At 32.8% G+C, this 18,547-nt stretch overlaps 3 protein-coding genes across 4 annotated transcripts; all 3 read right to left on the bottom strand.

Moving 5' to 3' along the window:
- Positions 1 to 1,355: 1,355 nt before the first annotated feature.
- On the bottom strand, positions 1,356 to 7,358 carry LOC114423509 (palmitoyl-protein thioesterase 1-like). Of its 2 annotated transcripts, none has more exons than XM_028390300.1 (12): positions 7,120 to 7,358; positions 6,571 to 6,764; positions 6,361 to 6,412; positions 6,257 to 6,277; positions 6,099 to 6,152; positions 5,223 to 5,273; positions 4,520 to 4,582; positions 3,484 to 3,549; positions 3,251 to 3,289; positions 2,850 to 2,972; positions 2,653 to 2,745; positions 1,356 to 1,966 (listed from the first exon to the last, which is right to left on the bottom strand). In XM_028390300.1, exons 1-12 carry the CDS (start codon positions 7,120 to 7,122, stop codon positions 1,598 to 1,600), a joined length of 1,128 nt encoding a protein of 375 aa, XP_028246101.1. In that variant the 5' UTR covers positions 7,123 to 7,358; the 3' UTR covers positions 1,356 to 1,597. The 2 variants fall into 2 exon arrangements, with proteins under 2 accessions (XP_028246101.1, XP_028246105.1); XM_028390304.1 differs by having other exon boundaries at positions 1,361 to 1,966; positions 6,571 to 6,655; positions 7,120 to 7,357.
- A 3,483-nt stretch (positions 7,359 to 10,841) lies between these two features.
- Positions 10,842 to 12,896, bottom strand: LOC114423497. Its single transcript, XM_028390275.1, has 3 exons — positions 12,105 to 12,896; positions 11,393 to 12,014; positions 10,842 to 11,221 (listed from the first exon to the last, which is right to left on the bottom strand). Exons 2-3 carry the CDS (start codon positions 12,003 to 12,005, stop codon positions 11,106 to 11,108), a joined length of 729 nt encoding a protein of 242 aa, XP_028246076.1. The 5' UTR covers positions 12,006 to 12,014; positions 12,105 to 12,896; the 3' UTR covers positions 10,842 to 11,105.
- A 176-nt stretch (positions 12,897 to 13,072) lies between these two features.
- Positions 13,073 to 16,705, bottom strand: LOC114423501 (deSI-like protein At4g17486). Its single transcript, XM_028390288.1, has 5 exons — positions 16,521 to 16,705; positions 16,083 to 16,335; positions 14,485 to 14,772; positions 14,106 to 14,186; positions 13,073 to 13,613 (listed from the first exon to the last, which is right to left on the bottom strand). Exons 2-5 carry the CDS (start codon positions 16,240 to 16,242, stop codon positions 13,468 to 13,470), a joined length of 675 nt encoding a protein of 224 aa, XP_028246089.1. The 5' UTR covers positions 16,243 to 16,335; positions 16,521 to 16,705; the 3' UTR covers positions 13,073 to 13,467.
- Positions 16,706 to 18,547: the final 1,842 nt, after the last annotated feature.

Below are 18,547 nucleotides of genomic sequence, written 5' to 3'. Positions count from 1 at the left end.
TTTTTTACTATTTGATTACACGTAATAATTATAAATAATGATTTCATATTTCATTTAATAATAAATTTAGCTTATAAAAAACATTGATTTTAAAAATAATAGACAAATTAAATATTTTGCCCATTGATCAAATCAAAACCATTTAAAATTCGGTTATTTTGATTGAATTTTTACATTTTTTGTTGAAAAATCAACTTAAACCAACCTATTCAAATTTAACTAGATTATGTTAAATTACATCATAGACAAAACCCAACTCAAATCAACCCATAGGACAATCTATGGAATGAAAATAGGGCAACCTAACAAAAGCATCCAGACAAATTGGGCTTCAGCATAGCATAAAATTATAATGCAAATAAATTAATAAAAATTAAAAGAAATGAAGGACGTGTGAATGTGGGATGCTTGCGGATCTGAAGTTGTCATAATGTGAGTTTGGATAATTATTGACAGAATAATTTTGAAGAAATTGATTTTGTAAAATTGATTTTAAAGGAATATAATTTATTTTTGAATAATTTCATTATAAAAGTAACATAGAAATAAAATTTAGCGTAAATTTTTTTATTCAAGACAGAAATTACCTAAAGTTGCATCAACTCAATCAATTATATTATTTTACTTGAAGTCATACATGTAAAAAGTTAACCAAAATCATGTCTGATATTTTAACATGATTATGAAGAATCCAAAGTGATCGTGAAGCTTAGGGTGGTGTTGGGATATTGAGGCAGAGACAATGGAGCATTTGATTTTGTCTTTAGAACAATGTTTTTTTTTTCTTTTGTTTTCTTTTTAGAGTTTGAAATGTAAAATAAAAATGATTATCTACCTGGATTAGCAAGCAACAAAGAAGCATAAGTAATCACATTTAACAAGAATTAAATTGTCACTCTCTGGTCTTCACAGTGATTTTCAGGTTGACGGGCAAAATGAGAGCATTTTTTAAGGTTTCCGTCAGCAGGAGATGTATATTAGTGCAAGAGAAAAAAGCGTGAAAATCTGTTGCCCAAACTCTTGGGAGCACCATCAATCAACAAACTGGAATAAAGATAAAATACCTACCTCGTTCTATCCTCCATTATTAGGTGAAATTTCTTTAGGCCATCTTTATTCGGTTAATTAACTTAAACAAATTTTATTTCAAACATTTCTCCGAAATTGAGTAACATATAAAAATGAATAATTTGATTTTTTTTATTGTTATTTTCCTTTTTTTAATCGAGTCACACAAATATCAGCAATGATTTTTTCTTTTAATTTTATTTTTTCCCAAACTATATTAGAATATCCTAACAAATTTATAAAGAAAACTTTGAAAGGAAAGAAAATAAAGTTAAAATCAGGTAGAATGAAATGAAATAAAATGAAACAAATAAAATAGAGAGAAGTCAAACAAAATTAGGTGTTCATAAGTATTCACCAAAGAAAATAGAACCTAAGACTTCCAAGTGAAGCATTTTGATATTTATCAACTAAACTAATATCAACATATAATACTATTTTTCTATATCTATCTGATAAATCTTTTGATCAGTCCAAACACATTTTGTTCAATTTAATAGATTTAGTTTCACAATAACGTGTAATGTGATTATTTCCTTTGTATAGATTCCTCTTCATTAATGCCAATCAATTCACCAAGGAAAGTCTTGAATGGTATAGGCCACCAGTATGGCAATGATCCATCAAGTAATGGGGAAGATGATGGTTCCACCTCCTCCTTTTGAGATTGTTCCATCATATTACTTTGAATAACTTTCTGATTAACTCCTCGCAACCTGAACCTAGCCTTATTGATACTATCTTGTACGAATATGTGATCCTTCAAATATGGCACTACATGCTTTTTCATATCCTCTTGGGAGATTCCAAGATGATTTCCTGGAACACTAATGAAGTGAACTTTTCCAGCTTCATCTAGAGTTCTTAAGCCTATCCAATCCTCAATGTAGAGTTCTGTCTGTGAAGCAGATTAATAGAGTAAAAAATAAATCAATAGGTGTGTTATAGCAAGAAACCTTGCACCAAAGTTTACATTTTAATGTTTCGTAGAACTGTTATTTGTTTTTCAAAGGCATTGGCTAACTTTTTTGCTTATTTGATGCATTATGACCTCCAAGTTCCAAGTACATGATTTAAAAAATCAAAGCATTAGAAATACATTGTATCACACTGATTTGTTATCTCATATGCCAAAGCCTAGTGTTTCAACCATTAATTTTTTCTAAGGGATTTCTGCTCCTTTATATGAGTATCGTGCCTTTAACAATATGCTTGAATAAGAGTAATGTGTCGGAATTAATATAGTTTTAGTTAGGACAGTCAATTGTTAGACCCTACCAGTCAATGTTACATCACAGTGTAGTGGTTTAAAGCTACCAATAAACAGTAACTAATGCTAAGTATTTCATATTAAGTTTTTCATCCATCTCTATCTAAAATGGCTATTCAAAGAAAAATTATAGAATCTACATGTTCTATGACGTTGAAATAGCAATGATATTTATGAATTATGACCCAAATACGTAATAGAAGCTTAAGGAAGCAGCTCCATTGATATCATTTAATAAATGCAATGCAAAAGCCCGAATAAGAAAACTTGTATCACAGGAAAAGATCTAATCCAAGTTGAATTAGGGATCATACTGATTGTGGTGGTAAAACTGGCTTGAAGTAGCCATCTGGGTAATATCCAAACCAGGAAGTTTCCTTTGGTATTAAAACAGTGTCGTGCTCAAACTGTTAATGTATAAAATAAGATTACAAATATATAAGCTTTCCTCATGAAATCAATTAGCAATATTCTATTCATAATATCACAAAAATACATTTAGAGGACTTACCATGATAAGTACCAAATTCTGCAAGCTACTAAATCTTTCCTTGTAAGTAGAATTTCTCTTATCTGGTATTTCATTGTTAAGCACTGGAAGAAATCTACAGTTCTCCAAATAATCAGGTATGGCCTGAAATCAAATTTTATATCAATGTCAAGGTTTTGAGCATATTGAAAGCAAATGAATAACTAAGATACATGAATAGGGATTATTACATAATTGCACAGTGAGTAGAAAAAAGAAAAAAGCTCAACAGTTTACTCCACAGAAAATATATTTCAAATAGAAAACTAAACTAAGTAACTACCAATAAATGACTTTTTCTTACTCAATTTACACTGTTTAGATAAATAAGTCATCGGTTATTACACAATTTCTTTTGAATTATTTAACAAAGTGCAACTCACATTCGGTAATTTAAGATATCCACTAGGAGCCAAGTGTTCCTGCAATATTTTAAAATTGAGGTACGTCAGAGACAGTAAAGTGAGCATGAAAATTAATATCAAGTACCAATATAATGAGACAATAAGTAAAGTGCACCCTAATATGTTACAAAAGAAAAAAAGGAAATATTGTAAAACTAAAAGAAAGTAGAGATCCGACATAAGAGAAAATAAATAGAAGTGGAAATGAATACTTGAATATAGCTACTGTAAACCTCTCCCTTGATGAGGGTGTCTGCAAGAACGCAGAAGATACCTGACTGTTGAAACAAAACACCATTCAAAAACATTAGAACTAGGCAAAATAGAATTTTAATATATATTGAATTTGTTCTTTTGAACATATTGGCACCATGACCAATATATCAATAATCAAAGATATACAACAAGACAATTTTTTTATAAGATCTTGTTACTTTTTAAAAAAACAATAAGTTTTTTCCATAATCAATTTAGAGTGGAAAAATTTAATTAAACTATGATAAATGTTTCAATGTTAGGTATCCTAAGATGACTAAGGTCTATTGTATGGAAAAGATGTGGGTGGAGTGAGGATAGTCCTGCATAGGCATGATGGGAAGTGTGACCTCATGAGACGACCTGTTGCACACATGGCAGCAAGAGAATGTTGGAAGCAAGGATTTGGGTATAAAGAGAGGGCATGTAAACAGAAAAGGGGAGAAAGAATGAGTTGGTAAAGAACCAAGCCTCTCGAATTTGGGAAGAGATCTTCCCAAGTGGAAAAAAAAGCTTGAGAATCTCAAATGTAAAATCTCACCATTAATTCTATCAAACCTTCACTTCACAATAGAATTTTTTTTTGGTGAATACAATAGAAATATATTATTAATAAAATTGAATGAAGGCCTAGCATCTCATCCAGTGGTAATGTCACTGGAGAGAATTCCTTCCCCTTGAATTTCCTAGGTTACTTCTATTTTCTTTCTTGCTTGAGTTTTCCACTTATCTTTGTTTGTAGTCATCTTTGCTATTTGCTTACCAGTTCAGTAAATAATACAAAATACTCAGCATTTGATTCCAATTATAACATTTAGAGTAAAATTCTTTGTATCTCTTGGGACCTACGTATGAAATAATTGGAGTGGTGACTGATTCAATGGATTGGTGTCAACACTAAGTAAATTGATAATATAGCATGTGGTATTTCCAAAATCTATACAAGACACAAATTATAAAGGCATCATGCTGGAAAGCCACAATGATACTCACACCACATAGGGGAACTGAAGCAGTACCAGCGTGAGGGCCTGCTAAAGAGATAAAGTTTTTAACCTGTTCCAAAAATAAGAAAGAAGAAAATCCCATGAATAAGTTGGCAAAGATTGGGATTTAGAGAGACTAAATACACAGAAGAACAATACAGAGAGAGAGCGAGCAAAGAATGCTCACACAGATGCAAGAAAGATGCGCAAAACAATAAGATGGAACTAAATTGATAATTTTCAAAGCACATGAATTGCATTTCCATTTCTTATATCAACTAAAGAATCATTTCCATTTCTATAATCATAATAAGAAACAATGAAAGATGAAACTACATAGTTAAAAACAAAAAAGCTACAATTGTAAATGAAAAAATGCATGTACATGTATAACAAACTATGAATTTGTAAGAGTTAACTCTCTTAATTTTCTTGGTACTGGTCCCTTTTTTTCTTTGAAGTGAATCCTTCACTCTAAAGCAGACAAGTAGCAAAATCCAATAATTTCAGTTATTCCTCTCAATTATGGGTGAGACTTCCAAGTTAATATTTCCCAAAAACCGTTATTCTCTACTGTATTTCCAACTATTTAGCTATGAATATGTTATTATGTATAAATACAATTAGCAATTGAATATGTAGAAACACAGATAAAGCAACAAGTTAAAAACTAGAAAAGGAATTGTACGTGTAAAATTATAGATTCTTACAGGAGGTCCTCCTTCACAAAATTCCACAACGCCTCGACCAATTAAATTTCCCTGTAAGATGAGAAATTAAAAAATGAAGCACAAAAGATAAAAAAATATATAAAAAAGAAGCATATGTGAGATGAATTATGTAATTAAGTAGCCAATCAACATTTCTTGCAATTGCAAAAAAAGCAAGAAAGTTGGAGATTGATCATCTGCTCCAATAGGCCAATGGTATATCCACCTCTCTTTTCAGTAAAATAAGTAACTAAATGATGTGAAGTGTATAATACATTGAAATATACATAAGCAAAAAGAATTAAGAGAAGATATCATGACCAATCACCATATACTTTGCCAAGGGGACTTGAGCTTATTCAAGCCTTTACAGCTGACAATAAATGGCATTTTTTCAAAAAGCAAGCCTAATGCAAGCCTTAAGAACAGACACGACTATGTCAAGGCTGTAACTGCAAGGCCTTGAAGGATAGCAGCCACTAAAAGAAAGAAGAGGAATACAGATAACTGCGTATTCACAAGATCATTGATGAAGCTGAATGGTGACCAAGATAATGTATATAACTTCATTGATAACTTGGAAATTTAGTAAAACTTAAGAAACTTTGTTCAACATCAGTTTTTACCACAAATGAACATAGTTCTATCAACATAATTTCCCTACCTTGTTGACGCCATCTAACTTATAAGATTATTTCAAAAAATTTGTAATGATCAAATGCTTTCTAATAGAGCAATAAACGGCACCCACTTGCACTCTAACAACAAAAGTCTCATCCCACTAGGACCTACTTGCACTCTAAAGAATAAAAATAATGACAAATTGCATGAACATAATAGGCAAAAATGAAGAAAATCATAATTCTCATGCTTTACCTGGGAAAGTCCAACAATGTTGTATCCTTCCTTCAATTCTTTCATTTGCTTCACCTGTACATGGTGAGAAATGGAGTAGCAAGTTTAAATTCAAAAGCTTATTAGCCTAGTATGAAATGTTACCAATTATCACAAGACAGCAGCAATCCTTTTATCACCTTTTCACAAACAATCTCAGCCTGAAGACATGTAAAACAACACAAGTTAGAAATAGTCAACACGGACAATACCTTCAACACAGCAAATCCTTCTGACCTATTACCTGCTCTTTCAAAGGCTCAAACCATGAATCCCATGATCCATTTCCAACCTCGCTGAAGAAATAGGGAAACTTTATTAGCCATGAAAACAACATTGCAGCCTCTACTTTCAGAGGATAAAATGCTAACAAATGCTAGGGAAAAGGAAAACAATGGAAAATAATTTTTTTATACATGCTAAGGAAATTAATATAAAAGTTATGCCAACATACACACAATATCCTTCAGCACCAGAGAAGCTGCTCAATTGCTGTGTGAATTTTTTCACTCCACGATTAGAGCACTGATCCCCAATTCCTGCCATCAAGTATGGCAAACCAAAAACAGAATTCAAGTACAACCAGGCAATGAGAGTTCCAAAAATTCCCAAAATATTAAGTGGATGGAAATTACGGATTACAACAGGCTGCATCCATATAAAATTGGAAGCAGATAGTGAATCAGGTCACCCTAATATTTTTGGTTAAATGTAGTCTACAACAAATTGATTAATTACAAATAGAGTGGAAAAAGACAGTACAATGAAAAAAAAAAACATTTTTTTTTAAATATCTAGTGATCAATTTAGCATCTCAAGTCAAGCAAGAGCAAGACACTTTCCTCAACGCCATCCAACAAGGACATACCATGGAATGAAAAAAAAAATCTCAAAAAAAAAAAAGAACATAATTGGAGTCACTAGTAAGTATTAGAGAAAAGCAACAAGATTATAATGGATATAAAAACATGTTGGAAAACATAAAAAGAGAAAATGAAATTACCATGAATAACAATAAAGGGTATTGAGTGTGAGACGGAGACGATGAAGGAAGTGAAGATGAAGAGAAAGGATAGTGAAGGAAGAGCCATAACAAAACCGTAGGAACAGAACAAGTGTGTGTTTCTGTTAAGATTAAGGAAAGGGAGATGGGTATGGTACTGATATGTTAGTCAAGGCTACCAGCAACTGTTAACTTGTCGGGTTCGGGTTGGTGGCGTGGTACACGAGACAAGAAAGAGTGATGCAAATGCAAGACCTTTAAATTTAAATATCTTTATTTTTAAATTTCATATTATTATAGTATTTGATATTTTCTATTTAGTTGACACCTTCTAAACTAAGTTGACAATGAAAATGTTGCAAAATACAGTATATTTTAATTTTATTTTATAAAATACTACTACAGTAGTACGGTACTATAGTTTGAAATGAATTAAAACTTGTGAAATTTCATTTATTTGAAAAAGGGAAAGTTCTTGTTTAATGCGGTGGAATGGAGAGATAACAAGGACGTTTGTATTTTTCATAAATGACAGGGTCACTAGCACACACCTACGTGCTGCTATTTACAGTTATTTCTTTTACTTATCAAGCAGTACCATTAAAAAAACAGCATCGATGCTGAGGTACTTTCGATGTGAATGGATGAAGTTAACACAATATGAACAAATATTTCGTGTGGAACTGAGTTCCTTTTTGTTAGCGTCGCAAGCTTGTGTGGTTGGATAACATGACATTTAATAAACTACGATCAAGCTCGTGGATTTATTGACATTAAATTAGTTCAGCAGCTTAATCAACAGTGTTGACTTTAAGTCTTAAATATCCCATTGCGTTAAAAATTTATAGTGAAAGTTTTATCATCTGCAATAATTATAAAATATTATTTAATTTGAAAATAATATTAAATATATCTTAAAATTATTTTTTTCCTCATAATTATTCCTAACATTTTACTTATTATTTACTGAGCCCAAAGAAATAACTCATAATTTAGGATATTTTTTGTAAAAAAAACAATACGAGACATTTTTTTATTGATTTTTTATTATAAAAATGACTAAATAAAATCTTTAATTTTATTTTTATAGAAAGATCTGGAGGGAGTAAATAGACTATTTTTTTAATGGAACATATTTTGGTAACTTTATATTTATTGATATGTACTTCCATTCATGTTTTCTTTAATGTTCATTTTTAGAAATCATATATGGTTATGCTAAAAGGCCTGAAATTCAGATTGCAAAGCAACTTCCCAGTTGGCATTTTCACTATTGAAATTCTTATAAAATTATAATAAGTTAATTTAGTTGTGATGCTTTATTAAAAACTACATCTTGAAACGTAAGTTATGATAGGTTGATGGTTCTAGAACTCCTTTTAAATAAACCATAGCCTCACTTGTGATTTTGATATTCATGAATTTGATTCTCCTCCGGCACAACTGCATGAGCGTCTATTTAGTAGTGAATCTGATTTCTCTCTCTCTTTTTTTGTTGTCAAAAAGGCCTTTATATCTGAAATGTGCTCCCCTTTCGAAGGGAGTTCAATCCCACACCTCGTATGTATCCTACATCTCCTAACTACCTTTGAAATTACTTTATTATCCTTAACGAATAACACCCCCAATCCTAATACCTTTGTCCTTCAAAAACCTATACTAACACCTCTTTTCCCGTGACGACAGCACCTCTCACTCGTTACAGCGTGTCTCCCTCCAACGATTCCCGCAATGGATTGAACCATCTTGTGATGACAACACCTCCATCTGCCTCTAGCCTCCTTGTCACCATTGAAGGTAAGTAAGTTTCTTTTATCTCTTTTGGCATGAGGTGGGAGTTGGGTTTTGGTTTTGGTGGTGGGGTTGGTGGAGGGTTGGGTTCTGATAAGGAAGGTCTATAGCTATTCCAAAATACGGTTTTGGAATAGGTGTTTAAGAATGCCTATTTCAGAATAGTTGTTTCGGAATAGGTGTTCCAAAACAGGTATTCCAAAACACCAACTCTGAAATAACTATTTTTGAAACGGCCATTTTGAAAGCACAAAAAAAAATCGTTCTAGAAAGCTTATTTTGAAAACATGTCCACAATGAGAATGGAAAGTGTTAAAACATACCTAGCATGAAGAGTTGGAGGAGGAAAGGGACTTCTGTGCTGGAACTTGTGGTGTGGAGAGTTGGAAGAAGACTTGAGTTGGAGAAGAGAAGAACTAGAAAGTGGGGTGCGTTGCGGGAAGAAGAGAAGAACGAATAGAAGGGTGCACAACTACTTCAAGAGAAAAAAGGAGAAGATAGAAGGGATAGGTTGAGGTTTTTCAAAAAATGCAAGGTGCAGCATGCGATCAGGGAGGTGTAGGATATAAAACCTCCTTTGTAATCAAGCATTTTTTTGGGGCTGAGGCCAATCTAATGTGCTAAAAAAAAAGAGTTTCTTGTTACTAATAACTCGGCCCGCAAAACCAAATATCGGTTTCAGCTTTTGACTCAATAATCAAACTTCTTACTTGATCAATCTCATGAAAAGCCTAAATCCTCGTTGTCTCACAATGATACATTGTGTTTGGAAATTTGTTGAAGAGGCTAACTTTGTTTGCAGCAAAACAATTAATTATTATTTATCCATATATGTACTTGGAAATTTCTAATAATAAAAAAAAATGTGTTACACATTATTCTCGCCAAGAGAAACTATTAATTCTCATTCTTAGACCTCAGAATGTCTCGTTTGGATCCCAAGCCTCTAGAAAGTGTAATTTGTCTTGAGTTTGTTTTCTTAAGCATATTTAAATGAGATGCCGATACGTGATAACCAGTGAAAAAATCAATGAATCCTCCTGAAATTTTGGGCTAAAATTATGGAAGATGATTTATAATCGAAAGAGTATATTAATGAGTTAGATTATAAGTGTGAAGTGAAGTCTTATATCAGATAAAAATTAAAAAGTTAAATTTCATATAAGTAAAAATCAAACTTATAAACTTAAATATTAAGATTTTAAGTTAAAATATCCTGTGAAATTAATTTATTTATGTTATTGTTCGAGTCCCATTGATTGACCGACTACTTAATGGAACTATTTTGGTAATAAAAGTAAGTCGGTGTAGAATGATCCTAAATACCGAAGTCTAAAAGTTGAAGTTGATATATGTTAGTCTCAAATAGAGTATGGCTCGCTTAGTATCATCAACGCATGACATTCGCGCCTACACTAACACGATTCCCATGATCTACCTCGCTCTGTTTGTTTCATTGTTAATGATCCACAAAGGTAAACCCTTACTTAAGTATAATTTGACTTCCATTATGAGCATTCTCATTGGGTGTAGTGTAGTCTAATCTCCTTCTTGTTTGCTCCCACGTCAACAGCACCGCCAAAAAGAAAAGATTCCACCCCACCGCATCTCTAACAAAGGCAGGTTCAAAGCCAAATCATAACTATTTTTTGGCCCACCAATTGTCCATCGATACTTTTAAGTTTAAAACACCAAATTTGATATTTTAAGTTCCATCGTGCGAGAAGTAAAACAGCTATTGATAGATTTACTAAAATAAGACATAACATATGAATTTTATTTATATTTGATATATATTTTACAAAAAACAGAACATGTGGTTATAAGTGATACATTTGATTTTACTATAAAGCTTAAAGAAAACAAAATATTCTATTCTTTATATGCGAAAAAACATTACTTGTCTGCTTTTCCTCGCTAGAAATATTATATAACAAGAACAAATTTTTTTAATTCAGTACCAAACATGAAGTAACTAAGTATCACACAACTCGTACAGAGTCAAAATGACTGTATTCAATATTCATATACTCACTAGGTTACGTGAGATAAGAAAATATATTTGAGTGGAAAATGTAACCCGTAACGTCATATTACAGGAAGAGAGGGAAAAAAAAAGTAGAAAGTATTACATAACTATAGGAATGTTGTTGAAAAAGTCTATCTATTACTATTACTGTTAGCTAGAAATCCGTTTAGCTCTGCAATAACTGTCCTTCTTTCTGATGGAGGTTCCTCGTGGCACCACGAACCTTCATGCTTATAAGCAATAGCATGGCCATCACGAAAACACAGATGCTAGAGCCTATAACTGCACAAAATCGTCAAGAAAATTGTAAAGCCAACCCCCACAATCTAAATATTTACGAAAAAGAACTACTAATGTATCTAAAGAAACAGTAATGTCAAAACTATCCAAAGGGTCCAATCCAAATTTCCAAGAAGGGGAAAAGGAAGAACAAAGAAATTAAGTTTAATTTACCTATATTACGCGATTTGTAGGAACCTCTAGTCCGGTTCACTGCTGCTTCGTTGTCTAGAGGTTCACGCAAGTGCCATGTTAATCTAAGACCAAGACTTTTGTCTGAGAGATAAGGGCTATATGCAAAAGGAATGGCTACGGTTTTGACTCCATCACATGAACCCGGCACAGGCACTGCAGGGTCAACTGTGTATACATGATAGCTTGAAGCACTTAAACACGGAACCTCCACGAGAGGATGTGGAAGGGTGGTGGAGCAATTGAGGTATGTGTAGTTTTTCAGAACATAAAAATAGTGGAACGGTGTGAGGGAGAGATTGAGGTTGAGAAAGACATGATGGGCACAGTTTTTGGGGTCAAGGAGGTGAATGTTTTTGGTGTCATAGGAAATGGACTTCACTACCAAATCACCATAAGATGGAAAGTGGATAGTGGTGAGGTTGTCTTTGCAAAGAAGCTCAAAACCAGGAAGGGACTTATGCTGCTGCTGTTGACCTTTTATCTGATATGGATAGTGGATTTCAGGGCCTGCATCTCCACACCTTGTAGCATAGGTCACCTTACTTTGGAAGCAGAAAACACACAAGAGGAAAAGGAAGATGAATGCACCCATCACTTGAGACTGCAAAGGATGCAATGCAAGGTCAAGTCTCCCAGGGAAATAGAATATATGAGGCGTTTTATTTTTTCCAAGTTAATAATAATTAGATACCTTATTGGTGGGGGACGAAGACCAAGAATAAACAAATGAATCTAGTATTTGTTAAGAAACTTGAACCGCCCTAGACTAGAAGAATTTTGCAAAAAAGCATTAAAAGACTTGGTTTCTTGCAGGCTTCAACAAGCTTCGGGTCATAAAGCAGTAGAAGTCTGATGGGGGGTAACATAAGCAATTTTTTGTAAAGGAACAAACAGATGGAATAAACTTTTCAAAAGTCACACTAAGTGCCTGAATGAACTTGAATGTTGACCAATTCAGCGCCTTGCACCAAGGGGCTTGCCACCAACACTTATGTCTTCCTCTTCCACTATCCTAACTAAATTTCTCTGACTAATTTGCTTGACTTGGACACTAATCTTTGTCAGCGGTTTCAGACTTTAGTCCAAATTAGGAAAAAAATATGTAATTCACAAAAAATTGGCTACCATGTATACTAATCAGCTGAGGAAAATAATATCCAATTAATAATAAAATAAAAAATATAGAAATTAGAAAGGAAAGAAAATTATGGTAAGAACCCAGGGCACGATCAGTGGAGTGTTGTGTTTGCTTCCTAGGAGAAAGATGTATGGATGTTAACAATCCAAAGTCGTTGAATTCCGCTAACTTATCATTCACTATGAAACCTAAATCGTTTTAATGATTTTGAATGAGCAAAATATGCAAATGAACAGGTCCTTCATTTTGAGTAACAACTGCTATATAGAACTGATATATTGGAGTTTATGCCCATAATGAAGGGATTTGTAAGGAAGAAGGAAGAACTCGAGGAGTGCCTGTTTGAAGAAGAAAGAATGGGGAAAATCAGGACTTAAGCAAAATTAATATCAGCACTTAACGACGTGTCTCTTACGGATGAGCATGTCCCATTTCTACGTACTTATCAAGAGTCTATCTTTAGAACAGTTGTCATTACAAAAGCAAAATAGAGCATCCACCTTTGCGTGACACTTTTAAACTGATGCAGGACCAAATCACAGCTGATGATATTTATTATTCATAAAAAGTGCAAACAGATTACATGAATTTGTCATTTTGTGTGTTACTTCAACATTGTGGGTAGCCACAAGAGGGACAAAAAAGATGGATTGGCAAAGGAATAACTCAATCAGATTTAACCGTATACCCCCAACATTTTTGCTTGTACTCCTAATAGCCTTTACAGGACAACCAGTCCATTTTGACACTTACAGGACATTATACAACAGATTATCGTCTTTGTTCTACAAAGCATGCATTTTGAGTCTTATATATTACAGTTGAGAAACTCATTGCACTCAAATCTAGGATCATAGATAGGTACAAGCCAGGAGAACAAAGAAAGAATACAAAACAGAAGGTAAACCAAATAAAATCATAAGTGCTCCCGTGCCAGCCTAACTGGTTTTTCCTTTAGAAAGGCAACATCACCATTTGGTGAAGTTAAAAAATGGTGATTGGGCTCATCTTCTTCACTCTCAATGGATGCAGAAAGGCCATCAGATCCTGATCCATCATCATCTGCAATGACAAAAATTTAGATCCTTCCTCTCATGGTTTGGGTAATAATTTAATATCAAGTATGGAACAGAGGCAAGATTCCATTATATTAAAAGATCCAATGAACTATGCAACAACAGAATTTATATTTTACAAAACACCACTACAAATATTGCTGGATATCTCTTCGAGATTTTGCAAGAATTCAAAAGGAAATACTTCAATAATTAACCAAGGTGTTTTAAAATGTCAAACATGCATCTATGGATGTTTTTGCGAGGAAAGAAATAGAGCTCTGTTTACTTCTTGGTTCATGATGAAGTGCATATTTTCTTCAACATTTTCCATAAGTATTAAAAATGAATTTTATATATAGAAAACATATTGAGCTTATTTATTCTATGCGCCTATCCATAATAGATATTTACTTTCTTGGACAGCCTATCAAAACTAGCTGAAAGGAAACGTAGACTATGAACCAATTTGGCTAACAATATAATCTTTGTATCTTACCATCAAATGCAACACGTTCAGGGAGATGTCTAACTGCAGCAACCTGGAGGCTTTCTGGCAGAAGACAATTGCAGAAAGAACCTAAAAGCTTAAACCACACTGATCAGATGAGAAAAAAACTAGTATGTATAATCACCAGATTCACAACATAAAGCCCAATTGTTAGCATGCTTGTGTCCCTAGTCCCATCAAACTCTCATATAACTTATTTCCATCGTAATATGAAATTCACATTTGGTGCAAGCAAGACCACATCTTCTTAAACCAAAACCAAGAGGCAGAATGGAAGGTAGTATACTAATGTATATTACTCATACACAGTAAAAAAAAAAAATCAAATTATGACTTACATACAACAAGCAAGTAGAAAGGTTCTCACCTACACGAGCCATCCGATTTACCCATCCAGGGATAGGACTTCCTGTTAGATGCTGGCAAACTTCATCCGTAAAATGGTTGCAGTTTTTGGCAATAAGATGATAAGTGTCTCCATGATATTTTGCAGACAGGCGCTCTATGAAATATCGAAATTCTGAGTTAGACATATCAGTGCTGCCCAACAACACTGATCGTCTAAAGATGAAGCCAGGGCAGCTTCTAGGTTCCACCTCAAACACACCACTACTTGGATATTCATGTGCCCCAAAGCCATATTCAATATCATGCACTGTTCATGAAAAAATAAGCTATAAGTTTTTGCAAGATGGTATTAAACAGCAAAACAGTACATCCAAGATCCTTGTCAACAATTTGTTCAGAGAGATAGTTCTATCCAGCTTAGTCATTATATTCAAAATAGAACTTGTAACCAACTCTAGTCATGGTACCAGAAAGCACATTGTAGATAAGAACAATAGTAACTAGCCTCTAGACAACTGTGATAATAGAAAATGACCAGAAAACCAAAGAAAAGAAGGAAGGTACAAGTCACTTAGTCTTGTCCTCCTTTTAACTATTAAACTATACATGTGCAAAACTATTAACAACTCTACACATAATGTGTTAAGCTTTTAGTACGTGGACATAATTGAAAATGGCACTTAGATCAATATTCAGTGGAATGCTTGCATTTCCTAGTGAAAATATGGATTGCACCATTAGTTAACCCATGAATCATAAATTCATCACTGAAAGACTTTAAGTACATAAATAATCCCAAAAATAGACAAATTACAAAGCGCGTAGCAAGAATTTCTTTAACTTGGAAGAACAACAAGGAGAGGGAGAGAGAAATGGAAGGTTGAAAACACAAGGATGAAAAAATCATAGCAGAATAAAGAGAGAATATGAGAGCAAAGTCACAATAAATCAGTTACTTTAGTAAAAGTTTTAAGGAGCCAAACTAACGGCTGCCTGGTACATCAGCGTGCAATCCAAATCGCAGAATAATACAACAATGCTAGGCACGATACTGTCTAATAATGTACTCTCTAGTACCTGCCTTGTTTCTGGTACGAATGTACGATGAATACGGCAACTTCATTTATAATATAACAATTTGTTTTGAAATTACCCTTTATTTCTCTTCTTTTCAATCATCAATATTGCGCCATACTATTATCTAGTAATGGTAAACTTTAAATTAATGTTTCATTATATCGGCAAGGTTTATGTAGGCTGTCGAAAGCCTAACACAATCCTCCTTCTAAACCCGTGAGAAGAGTAAATTGAATGGTTTTTAGTCCCGTGAAAGGAGGAGAGAGACCAAGAATATTCCTGAAAGCTTGGTTTTTAACCAATCCAAATGACAGCATATGATCCATGTGATATTATGTGATTCATGTAGCGGACCTCACACCTAAAGGGATTAGGCTTTGCTGTTGTAAACTGTAAACTAATTTAATTCACTCCTAAGTTGCAACCTTCAACCCAGCTAATCTTCGAGATATCACGCCACAATAAAAAGGGAATAGTGAAATAACAGAAAAGAGTTCAAAATAAATATAAAAGAAGTGTAAGGAAGAGACATAAACCAACCTTGTATACCCGAATGAAAAATTCCAAGGCCAAGCATGTAAAGGTAATTGTTTATGGGAGTAAGATCATATACATTGAGATACACCGAAGCACGAGTAGTGTTCTCTCTATTCCGTTCTCTCTCCGAGTTTGAAGTTGTACTCAACGGAAACCAACGCATTGTGGTCGTGGAAAGTGTCCTCCCTCCTCCACTCCACAGTTCTCCAATTACGAATCACAACCCCATCTTCTTCGCGTTGCCAATAGAACAAACCTGTAAAAGCAAAACATCAATTAATAAAAACCAAGAGATTCAATTCAAAGATTCTGCAATCATGTTTCCTGAATAGTGAGGATCTAATTTGATAAAATATACACAAATTTGGAATTTGCAACGAAAAAAGTGAGCATTGCATAGGATCGCAGAAAAGAAGCCCTAGAAAAGGAAGAGAAACTTACGAGTAGGGATTGAAAATTGAACAGGAATTAGGTGTGGAAGTGAAAGTGAGAGTGAAATTAGGGTGGCTATGGCTATGTGTTTGGGTTTAGTGGCTTGGCACCAATAACATTCTTTAGCAGCCAACTATTACGTGTCGTGTCTGCACTACCAAAGATTACTTTCACACCAACGTTTTAACGACCACAGCTCCCATGTCTGAATTTATAACTGTGACTGTCACTACATTTATTTATTACAACCTTTCTTTAGTCTGTCCAATCGTCAACAATTGGATTCTTGTGTCGTCAGTTCGTTACGCATACTGCAACAAATTATACCACTGTCTACTGCACAATCTTATATTTTATCCTTTACACTCTTTATTTTTATATAATTTAAATTTATAATAACTATTTTTTCCTATATAAACTATATTTTAAATTTATAATAATTAATTTAAACTGTGATCCTAGATTGTTTTTAATTATTGATAATTTCTTTTAAAAAATTATTTTATATAATTATCCGATCACATTTCATGTAAATTTGTTGATTTTTGAATAATTATTTTAAAATAATTCAAATAATGATATATGATTAAATGATAATATAAAACTATTTTATATTATCTTGTATATAGACATTAAACTCATTTTTTTTATAAAAATTATTAAAATTCAGTTTGTTGATAAAAATAAGGAGTTAATTTGAAAAAAAATTAGGCAATTAAAGAAATTAAGTAAAAAAAATGAAGAAAAGATAATTCGAAGTGGCTATCAGAATAGTATATGAAAAGCATCTCCAAAAAAAATTGAAAATGTTTAATTAACAGAATGAGTTATTTTTCATATTATGTATTTTAATTTATAATATTAAAATAAATAGATAAATTTACATTTTTCTTGAAACCGTATCATTTGTTTAAAAATTTAATTGTTTGATCATTAAATAATTAATATCTTATTCAATTTTTTTTATTTTCATCTTTTTTATAATATATATAAAAAAATTTCCTGAAATCAAAGACGACAACACACAAAATTTTACCAAAAAAAAAGTTTTTTATATTAAATCACATAAAATTTTAGAAATTATAAATATAAATATAAAATTCTAACATATTATAAGTATTGGGTACAATGAAATATTTTGAGACAAATGCTAATTAGTGCCTAAAGGGATTGGTTAAGGGAGAAGACTAGTTAGCAAGAACCATATTTTAAATATGTAAGATGTTCTCTTGTGAAATTTTTTTCATAAGGACCACTCACCACTACTCGTCTACTCCTTTTTTTAAAAAATGTTTTCTCATTATCTATATGCGAGACTGATCTATTTGAAATAGTGTAGATTTACTCATAGTTTACCTGTTCGAATTTTGCGTGATAGCCCCAATGATGTTACATAGTTTTGTTCAATCAAAATTGTATGGCATGGACCACCATTTTGGTTTGAAAATAATTGAAGCTTAATAATTATCTGTTGGATTTTCTTGCTTATGCATGAAGCTCTGAAATCTCACATGATGCTGTCGTTCTCCGGTTGGGGGAAGAAGCCAACCTACTCCAATTTCTTCGCCATATTGACTCCCAATTCACTGGCAAATTTGAGGTGAATACAATATATGCTATAGCAGGACATGACGTTATAGGTGCCAACTTATTCGATTTGAATTTTCAAGGCATCAACATTGAAGAATCAATGCACATTCGTCCGAAAGACCTTACTTGACACTGAAAGTTAACTGCAATTACGATGTTAGTTAATGAAGTTCATTCTTTACAAGATGTGTGCAAAATTTAAGTAAGATGTACCTAGCATGAACTTATAGTTTTTTTAATTTATAATGATAAATTGACGACACTTAAGAACTTACAGTGTGTTTGGTTCAATGTTAATAGAGCTATATTGATGAAAAGTCCATATCAAAATTATAAAATAATGTAAAAATAATTAATAGATGTTTCAAGACTAACGCTGGATAACGCTTATCCAAACACATGTGATTTTTCAAAGTATGACACCTTTTCATCTTTTGAGCTAGAAT

This window comes from Glycine soja, chromosome 1 (genome assembly GCF_004193775.1).
Source record: "Glycine soja cultivar W05 chromosome 1, ASM419377v2, whole genome shotgun sequence".
NCBI lineage: Eukaryota > Viridiplantae > Streptophyta > Magnoliopsida > Fabales > Fabaceae > Glycine > Glycine soja.
The sequence above is the reverse complement of the archived record's forward strand: the minus strand, read 5'-3'. Positions and strand labels throughout refer to the sequence as shown.